This window comes from Mustela nigripes, chromosome 5, assembly GCF_022355385.1.
Source record: "Mustela nigripes isolate SB6536 chromosome 5, MUSNIG.SB6536, whole genome shotgun sequence".
Taxonomy (NCBI): Eukaryota; Metazoa; Chordata; class Mammalia; order Carnivora; family Mustelidae; genus Mustela; species Mustela nigripes.
The window spans coordinates 58,740,939-58,765,947 of record NC_081561.1 but is presented as its reverse complement, the minus strand read 5'-3'; the positions used below and the strand labels follow the sequence as shown (position 1 = coordinate 58,765,947).

Below are 25,009 nucleotides of genomic sequence, written 5' to 3'. Positions count from 1 at the left end.
AGAGGCTAAACCGGGGCGAAGCCCCGGTTTAGCCTCTGGAGCAATGTCCCTCAGCGGAACAGACTTTTAAAAGTCCTGATTTTGTGCACCGTTACTCCGCCGCTTGCCGGGAGCCATCCCCTCCCCCCCGGGGTCTATCTTCCTGTCGCTTTTGATTCACTTCTCCGCCGGTCCTATGTTTCAGAAAGTGGTTGTTTTTCTGTTTCCAGAATTGCTGTTCTTCTCTTCGATCTGCCGATGGATTTGCAGGTGTTTGCAATCTTTAGATAAGCTATCTAGCTGATCTCCTGCTAGCTGATGTAGTCTCAGCCTGCTACTTCTCTGCCATCTTGACTCCTCCCCCCTTCTTTCCAGAAAAGTTTAATAGATTCTATTTCCATTGCTGAAAAATTCACAATATATATTTGCATACAGAAACCTCTGGAAGGTCTTAAAAGGAATCTCTTCAATTTCTTAGTTTAGGATTTCACAAACTAGTTTGAAAATAGACCACTTCCCCATCCCCATTCCCAACAGTGCACCTGTTAACATCTTGAGGAGCAGGTCTTTAAAAGCTTGTTTAGAAAACAAAAGGCTGGAAAATCCTTCCACATCCCCAAATGGATATTTACCAGTGTTTATTTCTATTTTTACTTTTCATACCTATTGTTTCAACCCACCTGAATTTATTCTCATGTAAGTATAAGGTTAGGAATTAACTATTTTTTTTCCCCAAATGTTATCCAACTGTTTGGCGTCTTTCTCCCATTAATTTCTAAAGTTACCTTTATCATCACTAAATTATGCTCTCTATATTTACGTCATATATTCTATTTGTTGGTATGCTTATTGGGTTTTACACCAGGACCACACTATTTTGATGACAGTAGTTTTATGAAATGTTATATCTGGTAGGATAAACTGAACCCTGCCCTCTACTCTTTTTTCTTTTTTCTTTTACATTTTATTTATTTGAGAGAGAGAGAGAGAAAGGGAAAAGCAGACTTCCCACTGAGCAGGGAGCCTGTGTGGGACTTGATCCCAGGACCCTGAGATCTTGACCTGAGCCAAAGGCAGATGCTTAACTGACTGAGCCACCCAGGTGCCCCAGCCTCTACACTTCTTTAATGAAAATTTCTTTGCTTCTCTTTTTTTTATCACTTAAAATAACCCTTAATATCATTTGAGAGTTTTTAAAAAAATTCTGCTCAGATTTTTGTTGAGGTTACATTAAGCTAATAAACTAATTTGGGTACAATGTATATATTTATAATATTCCATGCTTGTATCTAGGAACACAGTATTTCTTCACTTATGCACTCCTCATATTTCAATATTTTATTAAATATTACTTTCATATTCTCTTACATTTCTTGTTAATATAAAGTTCCACTCCAAATAAACTTCATCCTTGTGTTATTTTGATTGAGATTGTCTTTCTCATTTTTATCAACTCTTATTGAAGTATGGGGGAAACTATTGATTTTTAAAGTATCTATATGATTTAATGAAGGCAGTAACTGGTTCTCATAGCTTTTGTATTGATTCTCAAGGATGAATAATAAAAATTATATTATCTATACATAATGATAAATTTTGTCTCTTACCAATAGCTATGCCTTTTATTGCACTGGCTAATGTTGTTTTCTGAACTCTGGCAAGTAAAAATGATAGTATGGGCATTTTAGAATTTAATGGAACTCTGTTTATATTTTTCAAACTATAATGATGTCTATTCAGTGGAGTGAGGTAGTCTTTATATTGATATGGAGGTACTTTTTTATTTCTAGTTCATTGAGAATTTCTAAAAAGAATAGGAAGTTAATTTTGTCCAATGTCTTTTTAAAACTTAATTTTAAGATTTTATTTATTTATTTGATAGAGACAGAAAAATAGTGCACAAGTAGGTGGAGGGGCAGAGGGAGAGGGAGAAGCAGAGGAAGGCTCCCCACTGAGCAGGGAGCCTCCTGATGTGTGGCTTGATCCCAGGACTCTGAGATCATGATTTGAGCCAAAGGCAAACACTTAACTGACTGAGCCACCCACGCGCTCCTGTCTAATACCTCCTAAACTATATGGTTGCTTTCCTCTGACTTAGTTATTGGGTATATAACATTAATGTATTTTCCAATATTAAGCTTGCTTAAATTCATGAAAAAAATCTTATTCAGTCATGGCACATTTCTTATTACAGATACTGCTAATCAAAATTGCTAATATTATATATGATTCCTGCATCCATTTCCTTCATTCCTTTCTTCCTTTCTTTGAAGATTTTATTTATTTATTTGACAGAGAAAGAGAGACAGTGAGAAAGGGAACACAAGCAGGGAGAGTGGTAGAGGGAGAAATAGGCTTCCTGCTGAGCAAGGAGCCCAACATGGGCCTCGATCCCAGGACCCTGGGACTTAATGACTGGACTTAACGACTGGACTTAACATCTGAGTCATTAAGGCACCCCTGCATCCATTTTCATAAATAAGATTATATTATGATACTTTGTAAAACTTAATGAGTTTTCCTTACTTTCTTTACTCTGACAGAGCTTATAAAGCAATGGTAATAAACTGTTTTATGAATGTTTGAAAGAGCTTTTCCATAAGCCATTTTGGATTCATAGACTTTTTAGGACATAATTCTTTAAAAACATTTAGCATGTTTTCCAAGTTTACTGATCTATCCAAGTTTTCTACGATCTGTTGAGTAAAACTAATCATTTATGTTTTCTTAGGAAGATACTCATTCCATCAGGCTTTTCAAATATGTTAGTAACATAATTATATATGAATTGATTTCTCCAGTCTATGGCTAGATCCCCATGCCTTGCTAATTTTAGAAGCTATCTTTTCATTTTACTTATTGAGACTTAGATTCATTCCACCATTTTGTTCTTATTTTTGCAAAGGGTTCTTAGATTGTAATTATTTGTTTTCTAAGTTTATATGTTTATTTTTGTATTTTCATTTTTCCTGTTTTCTCTTTGATGTAAAATTTTTTTCTTTTTATTATATGTACTCCTGAAGTGAGTACTTTTTTTTTTTTTTTTTTTTTTTTAAGAAAGAGAGAGAGAATGCATTCAGGAGTGGTGGGGTAAGGGCCAAGGGAGAGGGAGAGAGAAAATTTTAAGCAGACTCTACAGTCAGCATGGAGCCCCACGCGGGGCTCTATCTCATGACCCTGAGATCATGATCTGAGCTGAAATCAAGAGTTGGACATGTAACTGACTGAGCCACCCACAAGCCCCTTAATGTAAAATTTCTAATTTTAGTTGAATCATTTATTTTCATTTTTCCTAATTTAACAAAGGCTTAAAAGCTAAAAAGTTACCTATGTTTTAAGTAAAGTTTTGTCCAAATTTTTTAATTTTTACGTGGACTATTCTTAGTGTTCTTATTACCCAAAGAGTCAATGGTAGTAATTTTTAATCTGTTGTGGGTCCATTAGCTGCTCCTATTAGTTGTTGGTTTCTTCTTTTTAAATTTTCAGTCAATTAGGGTTTTTTATATTTAACTTTTCTTACTACTTGTAGGTTTTCTTTTTTTGCTCTGGTAAGGTAATGGGCTCTATCGATTTGTACGTTTTTGAAATCTGTTGACCCTGAGAGACAGAAAAACTCCAGTGATGTTTTATAATGATTTTTGATGGAAAAAAAAATAATGAAACCCCTTCTTTACCAATGATATGCAGATTCAATAAGTCAGAGAAGTTCTTCTGACTGAGGGAAGTGTGGGCAGAGAAGGGAGGCTAGAGACTCAACAAACTTCTCCTCACTTTCCCTAAAGAGCACTGTGGAATCCTTAGAGTTAGCTGAATAAGATTTTAAAACCGCTGCTTGTTTAAAAATGTTTATATACATCTATAGATAAACTTAAATTTTTATTATTAAAATTTTTTCCCCAAGTCAATCTGCTAAGGACTGAGAATAGTGTGTCTCAGGCTCAACAAATGCATTTCTCTGACATCTCCCCCATTACTGGAAGCTTTTAGTTTGTGTATTTCACCTCTCTGGAATTTAATGATTAACATTTTGTACTTACTCTCTTCACCACAGGCAGCATCACTTAGTAACACAAAATTACTGACATTGTTGTCTTTTAAAGCCTTTCCTCTCTAATATTCTTTTTTCTGAAGTAGTAATTGCTATTATTAGCATCTGAGTTTGTCGGATATACCTCTGATTGTTCTTTTACTTTTATATGAAAAAAAATTGACTATCACTATATTTCTATTCTTACAGAATATACATAATAGTATGCATGTAAAGATATATGCATTTCTATATATACCATCTGTATGTACATACATAAACTATATCTTTCCAGTACATAAACTCTGCATCTTAATCTCATGTACACTTAAATTTTAAAATTTTCTCTGGGCCTCATTTTTAAACTCAATGTTTGTATTTTTTTTTCATATTTGTAAACATTTATCTTACTAGGGTTAGCCTTTTTTATCTTTTTTTTTTTTTTAAAGATTTTATTTATTTATTTGACAGACAGAGATCACAAATAGGCAGAGAGGCAGGCAGAGAGAGAGGGAAGCAGGCTCACTGCTGAGCAGAGAGCCTGATGAGGGACTCAATCCCAGGACCCTGGGACCATGACCTGAGCCGAAGGCAGAGGCTTTAACCCACTGAGTCACCCAGGCGCCCCCTTTTATGATGAATCTTATCTAAGATATTTTTGAAAACTTAGTCTTAGAGGCATTTTATTTTACTATTATAATTAAAAAATAATAATAATAGAGAAGGGGAATGGTAGAAAGAACAGACTTCAAAATGAGAAGATGAAGAACGTCTATAGCAATCCACGTCTCTGGCTTCTTCAGTGAGTTTTCCAGTATACTTAGCTCCACAAACAATAACACTGAGTTTCAACTTCTCTAGGGATCATAACCTCATTATGCTCGGCGCACAACTGAATGTGAACCTGATTTCTCCAATCATTCAGCTTTTATGAGAAACTTTGTGTTTTAAATCTATGGCCAATCACTTTAAGTTAAATTCAGATGGCCACCTGGAATGTTATTCAATTGTAAGCCAATTACAAACATTTTTAAGAGATCTTAAACTTTATGTATTCTACTCTGCTTTATTTCTAGATTACAGTAACAGGCCTTTGAGGTTTTAGTACCCTATTTTATTTAAAGGCTTGTCTCTCTGGTAGGCTCTAATTTTGCTTTCTTGTTTACTTTTAAACAAGAAAGTTTAATCCTCAGGTTGAGGATTAGTCAGAAGGTAGAGTTCACCCAACTTTTTATACATTTATTCTTTACATCCCCCTCACCTAGTAGTTTATTAGACTAGGTATTTTACTTGATTGATGATAAACTTGAGCTTCTCAGGTTCCTTCACAGTAGAGCTCTGAGTGACCATAGTCACTCTGTTAAGAAAACCCAAAGATGGGGCAACTGGGTGGCTCAGTAGGGTAAGTGTCTGACTTTGGCTCAGGTCATAACCTCAGGGTCCTGGGATCAAGCCCCACTTTGGGCTCTGTGCTCAGTGATGAGTCTGCTTCTCCCTCTCCCTCTGCTTCTGCCCCTGCTCATGCTCTCTCTTAAGTAAACAAATAAAATCTTTAAAAAAACAGAAAAACCAAAGCTATTTGCAGTTTTTGTGCCACCCTCTTGGCCTTTGGTTGACACAGTCACATTTAATTGATTGATGCTCAAAAAATTAGAATGTAAGAAACAGGATTAACAGTAAAACACACCTGTGTCATTCTGGCATGGGGGTTAAGTGGAGGAACACAAGAGAAGTTGTGAGCATTCAAATGCTTTTTATTATGTTTACCAAATCTGCTCTTTCCTAACCCTCAAAGGTAATTTTGAACATTATTCTAATCTTTATTTGATAATTTGTAAGTATCTTCAGAGGCAATGGATCATAGATCTCTACAATACATATATACCCAAGTGTTAAAAATTTGGTGCTGGAGGAAAACTAAAATAGGGTAAGAGTTAGCTAACTGTCATGATGAAGGATAGGCAAGTAGAAATGGAAGTAAAAATCTAGACTTTTTATATCTCAAGTCATATAATCTTTAATAATGATGAAGCAAATTATGAGCTCAAAAAAAAAAAAAAAAAGCCAGGAACACACAGAAATCACCTAAAAACAACAGGAAAGAACTCATTTTTTCTTGTATGCTTGCTCAACGTTTTGAGAAAAAGCTAGGATCCCAAGTGGGTTTTTATGTCTATGAAACTTTTTTCTCTTCTAAATCACATTTAAGAAAAAAAGGAAGAAAGCAAAACAATAATAAGCTTTGTTGGTAGGCCTATACCATTTTCATACATTCTTGGGAAGGAGGTAGCAAACAAAATTTCTGCAACAGTAAGTGATGCTTAGAGAAAAATGAAATCACGGAGTGATGCCAGGACTGATTACCCCCCTGCACTTGAAAAGCAGAGATTGCAGTCTGCAAGTCCAAAGTGGTTTCATATGGACTGCTGCCGTTGTGGTTTACGCTTGAAACTATAACCTGTCAAATTAGAAGCAGGCAAGGCCGATGCTCTTAACAGTCCCACTTTCTACTGTCTACAGTTACGTCTAAGTTCAGCACTTTTTATTCAGTTAAACTCTGTTATTTGGATGAGTAGAATCTCAAAACTGTTCTCTGTTCTCTTGCTTGGAGAAGATTTTAGTTATGATATAAAGCTTAAAGACCTGCCAATCTGATTTTTATTACATAGATGAAGCTTACTGCATTGTAACCATTTTCACCAACTATTGCTATTTTATTATCCTGGTGACCACTGTGTAATATATAACTGCAGGGAGGAGGTATATAAACTGCATCAGTTCCCATGCTTTTCCTCTCCTGCCTTTCCGGATACTTTATTGACTTTAACTTGTACCTTCCTGACTCATCATTTTTCCAAGCCTATGGTAGCCTGTTATTATTAGCTTAGTGCTACAGCATGCTCCATTTCTTCTCTTCTTCCTGATTGTGGAATGCCCTTCTAGGCAGCGGGCTTGGTTGACAGAGATTTTACCATTAACATTGAAAAGCTACTTGTTCTATTTCATTAATGATTCACATATAGTCCTTCCTTCATGAATCTTTCTTAATGCCCATTAGTTTAATATAAAAATGTTTTTTTAAAAAAGCATAAATAATATTTGCTCTCTGTATAAACCATGCCACTAAACGATCATATCCTGTTTAGGCCATAATGACATCAGAAATATATGTTTATCATCTGCTTTGGACAACTTAGCATGATTTTGGCCCACGGCGAAGTTCAACTAAAACCATTTGCAGTTGCCCCAAACCAAGATAACCACACATTTTTAAGGTAATTGATACCTAAAGAGACCATTGCCTTTAGATCACAGTTCATGATCTAACCATACTAATTCTTTAAAGAAGGTTGTTAAAGTTTACAAAGCATGCATGTCTATTGGACTTCCTCCAGAATTTAACATGAAATAATTATATTTTTAGCATGCATAGAGATTATTAGCATGGTCTTTTTGGAGTTCTGGAATTACCTCTCTTGCCCCATTTAAAGAGAAGGGGATAATGGAGATTTTTTTTTTAACTGTAAAAGTATTATAATAAGGACAATAAGAATAATGCTTTTTATTTTGGAAGGCACTCAAATAAAATCAGTCATTTTTATTTCTGAATAAGTATTTAAGGAATCAGTAATTTTATGAATAGATAGCTTAGGCAAACAGAAAGCACACAATTTTCACATGTATTGTGAAAACATGTCCAGGGAACCCAAACCCATGGCACTAACTTTGTGTTACGGGGCTGGAAAGCACGTACTTGCCCTGGATACTACCTCAGCTAGTTAGTCCATTCAGAGCCTGAAAGATAGCTCTTCATGCCACGTGCCAACACGAAAGTGGGGAAATTACCTTTGCCCACAAAGATAAATGGATGATTTGGAACAAAAAATAAGTTTGGAATAAAACAGTATCAGTAAAAGTTAGGCCTAGCAGGAAGCTTAGGGAAATCTACTTGTATTTAGAGGAGGAAAGAGAGAAACAGACTCCCAAAGTCTTGGCTGAAGGCAGAAATGGACACCTGTACAGGGTGAATCTGGGCGCCTTCAGACATGCAAACCCTGTTCTGGGCAATTCAGGTAACAATTAAAGAACATAATAGAACCACATAGCATAAGCACTGCAGTAGGTTTTCTATTACATAAGAAGGAGAAGAGTGTACCATACCTCCATTCTTTCTTGCTTAACTTCATCGATCTCATCATCTTCAAACATTGCCAGGAGTTCTCCTGTTTGGTCAATAGAGTTGAGAAAGTCTTGGGCGATCTTCTGTCTTTTGTTCGCATTATTGCTACCACTCAGTTTGTCTTCATAAACATAAGGGAAGGAACAAAATGTGCTTAACAGGTTTATATCAACACTAATCACTACATGTATCGAATACTACATGTGAAATTCAGAATTGGGAGTTCTCTCAAAATAGTCTTTAAAGGGAGAATCTTTGCATCTGAAACAAAAGCATAAGCAGAATTAAATCATTTACTCATGTCATGAGTAAAGTTGAGACAATAAAACACCAAATTGTCAATCAACATAGTAACTGTAAAGGAACTGTTAAAATTCCTTAAAAAAAAAAAAAGAGTCCTCGCATATTTAGAAAAAGCATGCTTATATATGGAGCACATCTTCTTTACCCATTCTTCTGTTGAAGGGCATCTCTGCTCTTAAGGAGGGCATGAATTGCATGGAGCACTGGGTGTTATACGCAAACAATGACTCTTGGAACACGACATCAAAAACTAATGACGTACTGTATGGTGACTAACTTAACATAATAAAAAACAAGAAAAAAGAAAAGAAAAAGAATCCTGCTATAGCAAGCCTAATTCAGAAAATAAATAAAAACACTTAGATAAAAAACATCAAGACTGAGATCTGAAATTAAAAGGAGAGAATATTATGTATTTTATTGTGGCAATGTATTTGAAGCATAAAAGGACAAGATCTTACACCTTTTCTCTTAAGGGGTAAAACTACCATACTTATCTAGAAGCAAAACATAACTTTAAAAAATTATTGCAAAAGATCAAGAAGGAGTATAATATTATAATAGGCAATTAATAGTTTAATGCATTAATATCAGTGTGGGTTAGGGAGAAAGAAATAAATTATTTTTTTTAAGTGATAAAATACATGTGCAGATACCAGGTAAAGAAAATCCAAATATCTTAGGGTGAAAGCATCCAATTTTTCACAATTAAGTATGATATGAACTATGGGTTTTCCATAAATGGCTGTCCTGGTCTATTTACAGCACAGACAATAATAAATATTTAAATATATCACAGATGGGATGGCTTAAAACAAATACTTATTTCTCACAATTCTAGAGGCTGGAAAATTCAAGATTAGGCGCTGGCACACTTGGTATCTGATGAGAGCCTGCTTCCTGATTTGCAGATGGACTGTCTTCTCCTATCCTCATATGGCAGAAAGCAAAAGCAAACTCTCCTGTGTCTCTTCTTAGAAGGGCACAAATCCCATTCATGAAGGCCCCTCCCTCATGACTTAATTGTTTTCCAAAGGCTCTACCTCAAAATACCATCATGTTGGTGACTGGGCTGCAAAATACCAATTCTGGGAAGATACAAACATTCCATTCATAGCAATGACCTTTACCAAGTTGAGAAAGTTCCCATCTCGGTTTTTTTAGCATTTTTCTCATTAAAGACTTTTGAATTTTTTTCAAATAATTTTTCTACATTTACTGAGATGATCATGTGATTTATGACCTTTATGATGTATTATACAAAGTATTTTCTAAATTTAAACCAATCTTCCATTCGTGGGATAAACCCCATTTGGTCATGGGGTTTACCCTAACCCTAACCCTAACCCTAACCCTTTTTAGATGTTGCTGGATTTGGTTTACTGAATATTCTGTTAGGGATTTTCACATCTATATTAAAGAAGATGTTATAGCATCCTCCTGAATGGCAAAAGATATTTGTAAATGATATATCTGCTAAGAGCTTAATATCTAAAATATATGAAGAATTTACATAATTCAATAACAAAACCCCCCCAAATAATCTGATCAAAAATAGCCAGAGGACTCGAATAGATATTTTTTAAAGAAGATATACAGATGGCCAATAGACATGTGAAATGATGCTCAACATCACAAATCAGGAAAATGCAAAGCAAAACCACATTGAGATATCACCTTACTCCTGTGAGAATGGCCAGATTAAAAAAAAGGCGAGAAGTAACAAGTGTTGGTGAGACCTGTGAGATGTGGAGAAAAAAAGAAACAAAAACAAAAACAAAAATCCCTTGTGCATTGTTGGTAGGAATGGAAACTGGTGCAGCCAGTATGGAAGAAGGTATGGAGGTTTCTCAAAAAATTGAAAGTAGAATTATCATATGATCCAGTAATTCCACTACTGGGTATTTACCCAAAGAAAATAAAAACACTAATTCAAAATGATAAATGCATCTAGATGTTTTTTTACAGTATTATTTATAATAACCAAATTATGGAAACAACCAAAGTGTCCGTCAATAGATGAATGGATAAAGAAGATGGACACACACACACACACATACACAAACACAATGGAATATTACTTAGCCACACACACAGACACAAAACAAGATCTTGCCATTTGCAACAAAATGTATGGACCCAGAGTATATAATGCTAACTGAAGTACTTCAGAAAGAGAAAGGCATGTATCTCATGATTTCACTCATATGTAGAATTTAAGAAACAACCAAAGAAAAAAAAGGACAAATGAAAAAACAGACTCTTAAATTCAGAGAATGAACAGATGGTTGCCAAAGCGGAGGTGGGGTGAGGAAACTGGTGAAATACATAAAGGAGCATAAGAGAAACTTCCAGTTACAAAACAAGTAAGTCACAGAGATGGAAAGTACAGCATCAGGAATACAGAGAAGCAATGTATTAGTCTTTAGTTTTCTTTTTGTCTTTGTCTGGTTTTCATATTAGCATAATACTGGCCTTGTAAAATGAGCTGGAAAAGATTGGTGTTAATTGTGCTTTAAACATGTAGTAGAATCCGTCATGAGGTCATTTAGACCTGGGTTTTTCTTTGGGGAAGTCTTAATATTATTAATTCAAAGAATTTACTTGCCATAGGTGTACACACATTTTCTATTTCTTCTTGATTCAGTTTCAGTAGTTTGTGTTTTCAAAGGATAAAAATCAGGTATTTATAGAATTGGTTATATTAACTATTGTATTTACCATTTGTTTCTTTTCATTTCTTTCTGTAATTGGAGAAGCCATCTTCTGCCACTTCTTCCTCCAACACACCTTGTTTCCACCCACCTAACTTATGTTGTTACTGTCAAATATACTGTTATATATAACTACATGTATCTACATGTGTATATCTACCTGTTATAGACTTAACATTACAATTATTATATTGTTTCATACATGGTTTTTTAAATCAGTTAAGAGAAGAAAGGGAAAAAGATGCAATTATATTGTCTATTTTACTTACATGATTACCTTTACAGGTACTTTTGTGTGTGTGTCTGTATGTATGTGTGGGTATGTGTATGTGTATGGAATGAAATTATTGTTTGGTGCCAGTTACTTGAGCCATAAGAACTAACTTTCCTATTTGTGTGTGTGTGTGTGTGTGTGTGTGTGTGTGTGTGTGTGTGTGTAAGATTTCATTTTATTTATTGACAGAGAGAGGCACAGCAAGAGAGGGAACACAAATTGGGGGAGTGGGAGAAGGAGAAGCAGGCTTCCTGCTGAGCTAGGAGCCCAGTGTGGGGCTTGGTCCCAGGACTCTGGGACCATGACCTGAGATGAAAGCAGATGCTTAACAACTGAGCCATTCAGGTGCCCCACTTTCATATTTCTTAATATGGATTTGCTACCAAGAAATTCACCCAGTTCTTATTTATGTGGGAATATATTTAATTTTGTCTTCACTTTTAAAAGATAGTTTTGCTGGATATGTTTCTTGGTTAACAGTTTTTTTTTGTTTGTTTGTTTTTGTTTTTAAGCAATTTGAATATGTCATTCTATGGCTATTCTGACATATATATATATATATATATATATATATATATATATACATACATACATATACATAAATATACATTGTTTTTTAAATCTATATTGTTAATGAGAAATCAGCTGTTAATATTGCTGGAGCTTGACTGGATGTGAAGAGGTGCATTTCTCTTGTGGCTTTTGTGATTTTCTCTTTGTCTTAGTCTTCTTACATTTTTAGAAGAATATGTGTGAATGTGGATCTCTATGTGATTATCCTAATTGGAGCTGGCTGACCTGCTTGGATATAATGATTTTGATCAAAGTAGAGAAGTTTCAATCATTATCTCTTTGAAGATTTTTTTCTGCTCCTTTGTATCATTTTCTTTCCTTCTGGTAGTCCCATTATGTATATGTTGGCTTATATAATGATGCCTCAGATTTCTCTGTTAATTTATCTTCATTCTGTTTTTTTGTTTTTCAGATGGCATAATCTTTAACAATCTGTCTTCAAGATCAGATTCTTTCTTCTCACTTCAAAGGTACTACTGAGACTCTTTACTGAATTTTTCATTTTAGTCATTGTGCATTCCAACCCCAGAATTCTCAATTGTTTCTTTTTTATGATTGGTCTCTATATTTTATTCTTTAAGTTTGTAAAAGTTATTAAACTTTTTTAAAGTTTTATTTTATTATTTATTAAAACTTAGTTAACATTCAGTATAATATTAGTGTCAGGTATACAATATAGTGATTCAACACTTCCACACAATACACAGTGTTCATCAGAACAATTTCTTAATTTCTCTTAATCCTTAATATCTCTTAATTGATATTTTCTATTTTGTGAGACATTATAATCATACCTTCCTTTTGTTCCTTAAAAATGGTTTCCTTTATTCTTTGAATGCATTTATGACTGCTACTGTGAAGTTTTTGTGTTGTAAGTCCAACATCTTGGCCCCCTCAAAGGCAGTTTGTGTTGTCTGCTTTTTGTTCATTTTTAATGGCTCACACATTTTTTTTTTTTTTTTTTTTGCCTGTCTAGTATTTGGTGGTTATCGTTGGTGAAAATGGGTATTTTATTTTGTAGTAACTCTAAATAGTAATTCCCTTTTCTTCCTGGGGCCTGTTGTCATTATTTGCTTGTTTGGTTGTTTATTTGATTAGTGATTTGGATAGACTGGTTCAATAAAATCTTTTTACCTCATAGCACATGGCCTCTGAAGTTGTTTCCCAGAGAGCACAAATGTGAGCATGCAATTGGTCTCCTCAGTCACCAGGGATACCGTAGTGTTAGTCAGTTTCTCTTTGACTGTCATTTTTCCTGATCTCTCCATTAAGTTTCTGGTTGGTTTGATTCCACATGGGGTATCACACACAGCTGTTAGCTTCCACTGACTTCTGGCTGATTGCTCTATTGTTTTTGATAATACTCTTGGGCATGTTCCACAGATTGGTCTGAATGACGTCAGGCCCCTTTGCAGAGTCCAGATATTACCAGCCTTTACATTTTGCTCTGACCCCAGAAAGATTCTTCTTAGCTGTCTCTTCCATTTGTTTCCTCTGTCAAACCTTTAGCTGACATCCTGTTTTATTTGTTGTCCTAGTATAACGTAGCTTCCAGCTTCCCCTTAATTACACACAATCAGGATTTCCATAGTATTTTTATAGCACCCTTAGGTATGAAATTCCACATGCTCTGTTCTAAAATGTCAGTCCTCATAGAGAAAGCTGCCAAGCTCTCTCTTATCAAAGCCTATCTCTCCCTTGGGGCTGAACCTCTGTATCACTGTACTGGCTTTTACTAAAAAGATTCCTAGATCTATATGTGGAAAGCTAGGCAGGGATGGCAGTCCACTGTCTTCTGGGCTTCTCCCTTCTGGTGTGGAGCTTTACTTCAAGCTAGGTTGGGGCAATCAGGACCCAGTATTCTTAGCCTTTCATGTCTGGGTTAGAGCTTTCCTATGAAGAGAGAATGGGTGGAAACTCTGGTCCTTTTAACTGTGCCTGCATGGAATAAAGCTTCTGCAACATGGAGCCAGAGGAGATGAGAGATACCAACCTCCTGGGGGGAAACTCTTGTCCTAGACTGGTAGCTGAAAGAATCATGTGTCCAGTGTTCTTGGAAACACTTGCTTAGAGTAATGCTTCCACCATTCTGAGCTGAGGTTCCAGGAGGAAAGAGGAGGGGTAATGGGAGCAGGTCATGGCTCAAATAAAACAGACTCTCACTGTTCTTAATGAGATTTGGATTTCCTTAAATATGTACTTCTTCATTTGCTGTATTCCCTTAACGACAACTTATAGAGACTTCATGCCATTACTTTTTAAAGCTTTCACCAGTAAAATGTGTTTTACTGGGAAAAAAATCTATCCTCATATGGCCATTCTCAAAGTCCTACCTCAGTATTAGATACATTTTACTGGAGTAGTTTATCTTATTAAGTTATATCAACTATTTTAAAACTTTATATGATACAAAAAACTAGAAAATTTAAATGAAATTAAAGAGATGAGATCTGAAATAAATAAGGAGGAGAGGGCATCAGACACATATGATATTGCTAGTACAACTGAATACTAGTCTCACCACTCTGAGCTTCTTATGTTCTGAGTTTGGTATTAAAAGCTATCATTTATTCAATCTCAGGGATGTATCAGGTGATTTTCATACATTATGTTAAACTCTCATAAGAACTCCACTATGGTGAGTGGTATAATTTTTGACTTACGAGAAAAATGATACTCAAGTTCACATAGAGAGAAAGCAGAGAACTAGGAAAGACAGGAATTCAAGTCTGTATTCTTTATGCTCTTCAAAAAAGGAAGCATGTAAATTCAACTGGAGAACTACTTATCAGAAATTAAATTCTCTGAGAATTGCAGGAATATTAAATAGGCAACACTGATGAAACATTTGATATGAATTTGTTTGTTTTTTGCATGGTAATTACACTTACTTATTTATTGAAGTTATGTAAATCTAAATTTACTTCCAAGATTTATTAACTCTTCAGTGGGTTTTGAGGAGTTTTCTGAAGTTCTCAATCTAAAAGAGTTTGTTTATTTATCAATGTATTTATTAGCAATGGGATAACCACTATGTAGTGACTACATTCAACACAAATATATGAGTTATTTTATAGCGTGTATTTATTTTGACTCAGTAAGTATCGTTTAGTACATTTCTGTTTTCAGCTTAGCACTGCTTGATTCTACAACATTAATATCTTTTTCTAAATATTCTGAAATGGAATTGAGTTGGAAAATCAGATAAGGAAAATTTTTTACCCCGTGTTGGGCTGTTGGTAAGATTTCAAATAGCACAGTAATAACACACCAAAATGAGGTGACTTTACATCATACTGCATATCAGATACTTTCTATAATAAATTAAGAAAAACCCATATGTGAATTTCAGAGATCTATAATAACAGTTCTGGCTTCCTATACCCACAACAGAAAAACTTTGCTTGCTAAGATCAATTATGTTTTGAATCAACATGATTTTCTCAGTTTCATGACATTCTGATAAAAAACAGGCCATATGATTAAAAGAACTGACATAGCAGATTACTATGAAGCCATGTAAATAGAAAATCACAAGATTTAGCTGCCAACTAAATAGCTACTTGGATAATTTCTAAGCTACATTATTTAACAGAAGCACATATATTTCACTGTGATGGAAAAGTCCACACTAACAATTTATCAGTGTGTCATCCATCACGCATGTCACATTGCTTTCAGTGTTTTTTGGGTTACCTTCCAGAAGGTCATCCTCATCTATACCCTTGACAATCTTGGATTTGTAGTCTCGGAAAAACATGTACTTTAGCAGTCTTCTAAGCTTTTTCTGTTGAAAATATGAAATAAGAAATCGTATACATTACATTCACTTTACTGTTTGCAGAATACTATGATAATTAAATTTAATAAACTTATATTCTAGGATCACTGGGAAAAATACAGCAATTCTTACCATAAAACTATGGAGTAACAGATGTCATCATATTAAATATAAAAGCTAAAAAACATTTTTGAAGGCACTTTTCATTTGTAAGTATCCAAATGTTCCAGAATTACAATGATTGCTTTTTTTTTTTCTTACAAAAAGTTTAAATTCTTCCTGAAGACTGTGATATCACACTCTCCAAACTAAAATAACTATAGTGATTTATAAACATCTAGACAAGGATTTTATAACAACTGCTTTAAAAAAGCCAAACAACTTTCCTTTTTATTATTTTTTAATCTCTGGAAATGTTTTAATTTTTTTTAGAGGAGTTGGTTTATGTTTTATATTTCTGAAAAACATTCTATAATCTGAGAAATATGTTTCAATGGGACTCAAAGCTGATGAATGATAGATGGGTCCTGATGGTTTTCTTTAGGGTTTGTTTTTTTTTTTTTTTGACATTTTTTTCTTTGTTTTTATTTATTTATTTTATTTTTTTCTTTAGTTTTCCTTAGGTTTATTAGAAGACCTTAATACTGCTTAACTTTAAACGTAACTGATAATACTCTGTAATTTGTTGTGCGCTTACACTTGGGATGTATTATAACTTGGTTCCTGACCTTCAGGTTTGATATTCCTAATTACGGCTGAAACATAGTACATTTTACAAAGCTCTTTTACAAGCACCTTATTTGATCAACCCTGAAATACAGACAAATAAAATCATCTCCTTTTTATATACAGGTAAACAGGTTAAAAATAGCTTTACAACTAGAGCTTAGCCGGGCCAGAGGTAGAACATTAGCATTGGAATTCAGTTTCTTTATTTATGATTTTAAGTAAAGTGCCTACCATATAGTACCACTGGGATGAATAAATGAAAGAAAGAGTGAAGGTGCCTAGACAGTCAATAAATACTGCATGAATATAAACTAGAATTAGGAGAGAAAAACAACACACCTGTAAACAGTTCTTCTGCTACCCTTCTTTTTTTTGTTGCTCTGATTGCATTCAATACTTCAGATTTTATTTTGTCTTATATTACATCTCTATAAACTACTTTAATTTTGTTTAGAAGATGTCGGCATACAAATACAATTATTATTTTCAAGAGAAAAGGAGAACTCTGGCAGCTCTCATATTACATCTATGTTCTCAACTGATGAAAGGATTCTGGTTAAGAGTCCTACTGGACAGTAGAGGGGCCCTGTCAGTTAGTGTATATTCCCATAGTTTCACTATGATTTTAAATGCAGACTTTCCCAAAAGGCAGGAGAAAGTGTCAATGTGGACTATTTTTTGTGCTAGCCTCTTTAACTCTGTCACGAAAGACTGGACATACTCTGTAAAGTACTAATACTAACTCCGCTGTTCTCTAGGGGCCTTCATGAAGGACCTTGGCTCCAGTTCCTCATTTTCTATCAGTGCTAGCTCCTTCCTCACAGCACCACTGCTGCCCTGTGCCTATTACTGCTTGGTCCCTCCAAGTATAATGAAGTCACCAAATCCTGCATATTTGTACTCCTTACTATCTCTCTGAAATCCACCTTCCTATCCACTTCCAGTGCCCATCATATTTTGCATTGGTTACTGAACCAGCTTCTTGGCGAGTTCCTTTGCATTTGGTCCATTCTACATACAACTGCATGAGTCTCAGACACCTCTACTTCAACAAATCCTTCAGCCTCTCGACTAATGACACAACTTTGAAATTCTGCTTCTTCAACTAAATCAGACAGGTTTCCTAAACCAAATTATAGCTTCTCAATAGTGAAGACATTTCTCTTCTCTTCCTTTATATTCCTCATACAAAGAGTTAATGAAGTAAGAATTTATACAATTTAATATTAGATTGGTCATGGTGTGGTTTGTAGGTCTCTGAATCTTACTGTCTAAAGAAGGGAAAATACTATATCTAAGTTTAAGTTGACCTTCAATCAATTAGAATTAAAATATTTCACAAATATAAAGGAATTGGATATTGGAAAGGATGTTAACAAGGCTATCCAAAAGGTGGATGAGATGTCTTCTGATTGAAAAAACACCCAACCCCCCCCCAAAAAAAAAACAAAACAAAAAACCAAAAAACCAGCCACAAGCATACTAAATTGGTAGAAGAGGAATGGGTATATTTATAATGAAGAGGCCAGGGAAAAACAATCAAGAAGAGAAAAATGGACCATCAGAAACCAAGCCCTGCTCATTGGGGACAATAGCTACCAGTTAACTCTGCTAGTTTTTGTACATGTAACATTTAGATGACACTACTAAAAACATGTAAAACATTATAAAATATATTTGTTCAGATTTATAGGAAATTATTTTATTAAAGTACAATGTACTACAGAAAACGCAGACACCATGAGCATAGAGCTCAAAAAATTTTCCTATTTTCAACTAGCTACTCATGGGAGATAGGACAAAATTAGACAGGTAAATACCACCCTAAATATTTTAATTACCAGAGTTCAAAGAGTAAGAAAGGTAAAACTTTACCATAAAAACTCTGGACATTATTATATTGATGCCTCTGAAAGACTCATCTCTATAGACTCTTCCTATAAATGGTATATCACAGAATAAACCTTGAAACAAACCCTGGGAAAGCTTGTAATCTTGTATAGAATTAGAAGAAAAATAAATATGCCATTCAGTTCTATCTCACTTATCTGAACAAAGCATACGATTGATACTCAGTGAATATTATGTAGCTATGAAAATGTTGAAAGAGATACAGAATGGTAAGTGAGAATTAGTTGGTAGCATAGTTCTAGGTCAGTGCTCTGGTGCTGTTTGAACAAGAATCTATTCTCTTAGAGCAAATCATTCTATGCAAACTATGAAGAATAAAACATCAGTTTAATAGTTGCATTCCAATTTGAAAGCCATATAACAAGGATACAGTTCCTTAAATAAGCATAACTGAATACCAAACATGGCATGTTAATACAATGAAAATGCTGTATATTACCTTATCCTTGCGCATCAAAAACAGAAGGTCTTCGGCAGAGATTACCCTTGCTCCCCGGAGCTGAGAAACTTCAGCAGCTTGCTGTAACTAACAACAAAGAGAATTTAGAATTTTTTTCCCTCCATAATCTAAATTAAATATACTACAGTCATGATGTCTCAAGAGAGATAAATATACTAAGCGTTAAAAACCTTTGGGAATAATCTGGCAATCACATTACTGCTTTAAAAAGTGAAATGTCTTATGTTTGAAAGTTAAAAAAAAAAAAGAGCAATTAAATAAGCCCACCTGTAACTGATACAATAAACAGAAATCCTTGATTTCTTTCATGCAAAGGAAAAATCATGTGCAGCTTCCAGAAATGCATTAATGCACCTGAAAATAATCTTATGAAATTTTATCCTCATATCCATGTGAGCAATGGTTTCACTCAGTATCACTAGTTGAATAAGTATATTATTAATCTGAGCTCCCATGCTGGTATGATTTGAAATAGGCCCATTCAGAACTTTAAAAGATCAACAAAAACAGTAGCTGTTTCTAATATCCAAAGGAAAAAAAATAGTTTTAGTTTTGGCAAGTCTTCAGTGGGCAAAGGATTCAGTCCATAAATCATAATACTGGACTGCATTAATTTCTTTCCACACTAATCACATGCACACAAAAAGTTAACTGTATCTGGAATGCACAACACAAAACATACTGCATGAAAAGTTAGATTCCCCCTGCAATGTTCATCTGGGCCCTTATATCTACAAAGTTGAGATTTTTCTGGAATTCAGAAGTCCTAGAAACACAATCTTACTTGAAAATGACCTGGAAAATAAAAGAATGTGAAAAATGATAGTTCTATTTTTTTGGCAAAGGCAAAATCGGTTTCTTATTTTGATTAGTTGGAAGGAACATAAAATACGTCCAGATGAAAAAAATAAAGATGCTGGAGAAAACACTACAAATATGTGCCTGTAACTTCTTCCAAATTTGATCAAACCGTGGTGATTGCACCACACCATCTCTGTCCAATATTATAAAAATATTTACATATAAAGGTAATATTTACATATAAAGGTTCCTAAATGCATTCTTCTTTGAAAGGAATAAATCTAACATATTCCTGAAAACTAATCTTTAAAAAGTGACATACTGTTATCTTAACAATTATAAGGAATCAAATAGTGCATTTGTTCTTAAGAAATTCTGCTCAAATGTTTAAGCGATTTTGCTAAGTAAGCTTCAAACCTTGTCTAAATACACAGACTACAAAATAGACTATAAACTCCCTATGTGTCAGCCTTACCACTGAATTTCCTGGATACTGGTGGTTGGTATATAAACATAATTCTACCTAAATATAGAAATTTAAATTTAACTGTGAGCCATTTAAAAAGAAATCTTGGGGGAAAGGTTTTAAAAAGATGATGTATCTACTCAGAAACTAAAAGTTTTCAGCAGGAAAAATGTGAACATATTTTTCTAAAAACTGGAATAGTGTCGGGCAAATACTTTTTTTTTTTTTTCAAATAAAAACATTTCTATCACAGTATAAAATACACACAATCAATGTGGAGAAGAACATGGGCCCAGTATCCATTTAAATGTGTGGATGTATACAGGGAACCAGGAGGCAGCCTTGTCAAGTAACTTTGTATTTTCTTTCATGAGGGATGGTGAGGATTTGACAACTGTAAAGTACTATACAGACAGAAGTAATTTCACTATGTTAAGAAAGGATCAGAAGTATATATCCCAGAAGAGTTTTCCCAACTAATCGTTTACAAATACTACATATCCATAAATCATCTGTATTTATAATCCTCTTCAAAATGTCAGTTTACAAATACATTGACCAGGAAAAAACAGAAAATGGAAAATAAAGACATAGGAGAGTTAGACATTTAAATGTGGTCATAATTTTCAGGAAAATTTAACTTTAGTTTTCATCTATCTGATGCACTAATTTCCTTCACCTAACTTCGTGCCCTTACTAGCACTGGCACTGCTGGAATTCTCCTAATATGCCCTGGACTTTCAAGAAGTGATTCCTTAGGACTGAATGCGATCACTGTGTTACTTCACCAAGGCTACCTGCCTCAATGTGCCTCATGCTCTAAAATTAGCCCTCCCGAACTCTGACCTCTTCTCTATAGAGTGAGGCGAGCAATTTTATCAGCTAATTGCAGTGATCACACTGTAAACGTGTGTATTCTGCACTGGCTTCCTTCTAGAAATTTTTGTCCATGTCTACCCGAAAATAAAGAAACTCCTCTTTAACAATATAAAGCTTAAAAAGCTTAAAAAACGGATTAGCAGCTTGTCAGTCCAGTTCCACAGAAAGCTGAGCTCAGATTTGGTGTCTTTCATGTGAAAGCAATTCTCGTGTCAGGAAACCAAAATCATAAAATATTCCTAATAACTTCAGTGTTAAAAAAAATTGATTCTATATTTTATGCAATCCCTCAACTTCTCAATCTTTGAAACTAAATGGAAGTTGTACTTACTTCATTACTCATTGTTGTATGTTAAATATTTCTGGTAGTAAGTAGAATAACATGAAATAATGGTATACTTCACAATTTTTTATTTATAATGAAAATAATATACATTGAATTGTGATATAAAATATGCAAGAAATAATGGGGCACAAAAATATTTTAAGACAAATCACTAGTAGAATGAGAATACAAACTTCATTTTTTTTTAAAATTCTTTTCAGCGTAACAGTATTCATTGTTTTTGCACCACACCCAGTGCTCCATGCAATGTGTGCCCTCAATAATATCCACCACCTGGCTCCCCCAACCTCCCACCCCCCGCCCCTTCAAAACCCTCAGGTTGTTTTTCAGAGTCCATAGTCTCTCATGGTTCACCTCCCCTTCCAATTTCCCTCAACTCCCTTCTCCTCTGCATCTCCCCATGTCCTCCATCTTATTTGTTATGCTCCACAAATAAGTGAAACCATATGATAATTGACTCTCTCTGCTTGACTTATTTCACTCAGCATAATCTCTTCCAGTCCTGTCCATGTTGCTACAAAAGTTGGGTATTCATCCTTTCTGATGGAGGCATAATACTCCATAGTGTATATGGACCACATCTTCCTTATCCATTCGTCCACTGAAGGACATCTTGGTTCTTTCCACAGTTTGGCAGCCATGGCCATTGCTGCCATAAACATTGGGGTACAGATGGCCCTTCTTTTTACTACATCTGTATCTTTGGAGTAAATACCCAGTAGTGCAATTGCAGGGTCATAGGGAAGCTTAATTTTTAATTTCTTGAGGAATTTCCACACTGTTCTGCAAAGTGGCTGCACCAACTTACATTCCGACCAACAGTGTAAGAGGGTTCCCCTTTCTCCACACCCTCTCCAACACACGTTGTTTCCTGTCTTGCTAATTTTGGCCATTCTAACTGGTGTAAGGTGGTATCTCAATGTGCAAACTTCATTTTCTTAACTATACGGATAAAGGTATGGTAATGTAACCTTGAGTTATTTATTAGCAACTTAGTAAAATATTGTGCTACAAGACATTATTATTTTACCACAACACCAACTCATGTACAGAATGTTTTTTCTGATAAATATTATTTGTTCTTCAAAGTAAACAAAAAATAATATAATTTATAACTGTTCTTCAAAGTAAACAAAAAATAATATAATTTATAACAATTGTTTAAAAGACAAAAGTGGGGCACCTGGGTGGCTCAGTGGGTTAAAGCCTCTGCCTTTGGCGCAGGTCATGATCCCAGGGTCCTGGGATTGAGCCCTGCATAGGGCTCTCTGCTCAGCAGGGAGCCTGCTTCCCTTCCTCTCTCTCTGCCTGCCTCTCTGCCTACTTGTGATCTCTTGTTTGTCAAATGAATAAATAAAAGTCTTTAAAAGACAAAAGTTTCCTTTGCATAACTCATCATGTTTGCATTTTAAAATATTTTATGACACTTTATTTGGAAGTTAGATATAAAGTCCTTAAAAATTTACATGTCGGGGCGCCTGGATGGCTCAGTGGGTTTAAGCCTCTGCCTTTGGCTCAAGTCATGATCCCAGGGTCCTGGTATCGAGCCCCGCATCGGGCACTCTGCTCAGTGGGAAGCCTGCTTCTCTTCCTCTCTCTCTCTGCCTACTTGTGATTTCTGTCTGTCAAATAAATAAATAAAATCTTAAAAAAAAAAAATTTACATGTCATCTTAAATGCCTCATCTTTGATCCCGCAAATCTCTTTAATTTCTCATTGCTGTTAATGACACTAACATTCAAACTCATTTTATTTTCCTCCCTTTGCTACCTTTCCACTAACCTCTGTTGATCTGGTTGTTTTGTTTTACTCTGTTCATGGTCTTGAATTTGCTCTCTACTTAGTATTCACCCTAATCTAGGCTTGTGGGGCTATTTGCATACTGGTTTCAAAATTTCAATGTCTCCAAATTGTGATGCAACTAGATTTAAGTGCTAAAACGATCTTGCTCAAATATAATGCCCGTAATTCTTTTTCCAGGATCTATACAAGTCATGATTATCTAACTTCAGTGTGGTCTTTAAAGCCTGACTGACTCACAGATTTTCACTACACCTTCATTCTCATTATATTTCATTTTTTCCCCTCATATTATTCTACAGTTAAACTCTAATAATTCCAATTATATTTTCATACTTCTGTGCATTTTTAATGATTAATTTTTTAAAAAAATATTTTACTTATTCACTTGTTAGACAAAGAGAGAGAGAGAGAACCACAAGCAGGGAGAGCAGCAAGCAGGGGGAGCAGCTTGAGCAGCAGGAGCAGCTTGCTCCCTACTGAGCAAGGATCCTGATGTGGGACTTGATCCCAGGACCCCAGGATCATGACTTGAGTTGAAGGCAGACACCTAACCCACCGAGCCACCCAGGCATCCTATGTAATGATTAATTTTATGTGTCAACTTGACTGGGCCATGAAGTGCTCAGACATTTGGTTGAACATTATTCTGGGTGTGATTATGAGGGTATTTCTGGGATGAAATTAATATGTGAATAGGTAAAGTAAGTAGACTGCCCTCCCAAATGTGGGTGGACCTCAACCTATCAGTTGAAGAACTGAATAGAACATTATCACCTCACAACTATCAGAATAGCTAAAATCAGCAACACAAGAAACAACAGGTGTTGTCCAGGATGTGGAGAAAGGGGAATCTTCCTGCACTGTTGGTGGGAATGCAAATTGGTGTGGTTACTCTGGATAACAATATGGAGGTTCTTCAACAAGTTAAAAATAGAACTACCCTATGATCGGACTGCACTACTAGGTATTTAACCAAAGGATACAAAATACTAATTCAAAGGGACACATGCACCCCGATGTTTACAGCAGCATTATCAACAATAGCCAAATTATGGAAAGAGCCCAGGTGTCCAACTGATGAATGGATAAAAAGATAGTATAAATATATATATAAAATCTTATACACATACATAGAATGGAACATTACTCAGCCATAAATAAGAATGAAACTTTGCCATGTGCAATGGCATGGATAGAGCTAAAGAGTATTACACTAAGCAAAATGAGTCAGTCAGAGAAAGACAAATACCACATGATTTCACTCATATGCTGAACTTACTAAAGAAAGCAAACAAGCAAAGGGAAAAAAAAGAGAGAGAGAGGCAAACCAGGAAATAGACTCTTAACTATAGAGAAGAAAACTGATGGTTACCAGAGGGGAGGTGGGTGGGGGGAAGGATGAAATAGGAGTTGGGATTAAGGAGGGCACTTGTTGTGATGAGCACTGGGTGTTGTATGGAAGTGCTGAATCACTATATTTTACACCTGAAAGTAATACTACACTGTATGTTAACTAACTTTAACTTAAATAAAAACGTAACCCATAAATGCCAAATAAAAGGGAATGGAATGCTTTCTGCCTACCTTAAAATGGAACATCTCCTGTTTTTCAGGCTGAACTCAGGCTGGAATTATATTTCACCTCTCCTGTGTCTCCAGCTTGCTAACTACAGAACTTGGGACGCCTTAGCCTCCATAATCATGGAATCCAATTCCTTACTACCTACCTACTATCCATCTATCCAACCATATACACCCCCTCCACACACACACACACACACAC

The 25,009-nt window shown here is 35.0% G+C and overlaps 1 protein-coding gene across 5 annotated transcripts in view; it reads right to left on the bottom strand.

Annotated features, from left to right (window-relative positions):
- The window catches only part of SUPT3H (SPT3 homolog, SAGA and STAGA complex component), a 568,770-nt gene that overhangs the window by 179,398 nt on the left and 364,363 nt on the right, over positions 1–25,009 (bottom strand). For all 5 annotated transcript variants that reach the window (XM_059400348.1, XM_059400346.1, XM_059400347.1 and 2 more), the window contains exons 4-6: positions 18,911–18,997; positions 15,747–15,837; positions 8,168–8,307 (exon numbers count right to left, since the gene is read on the bottom strand). In XM_059400348.1, coding sequence (XP_059256331.1) covers positions 8,168–8,307; positions 15,747–15,837; positions 18,911–18,997 — 318 coding nt within the window. The remainder of the gene's footprint in view (positions 1–8,167; positions 8,308–15,746; positions 15,838–18,910; positions 18,998–25,009) is intronic.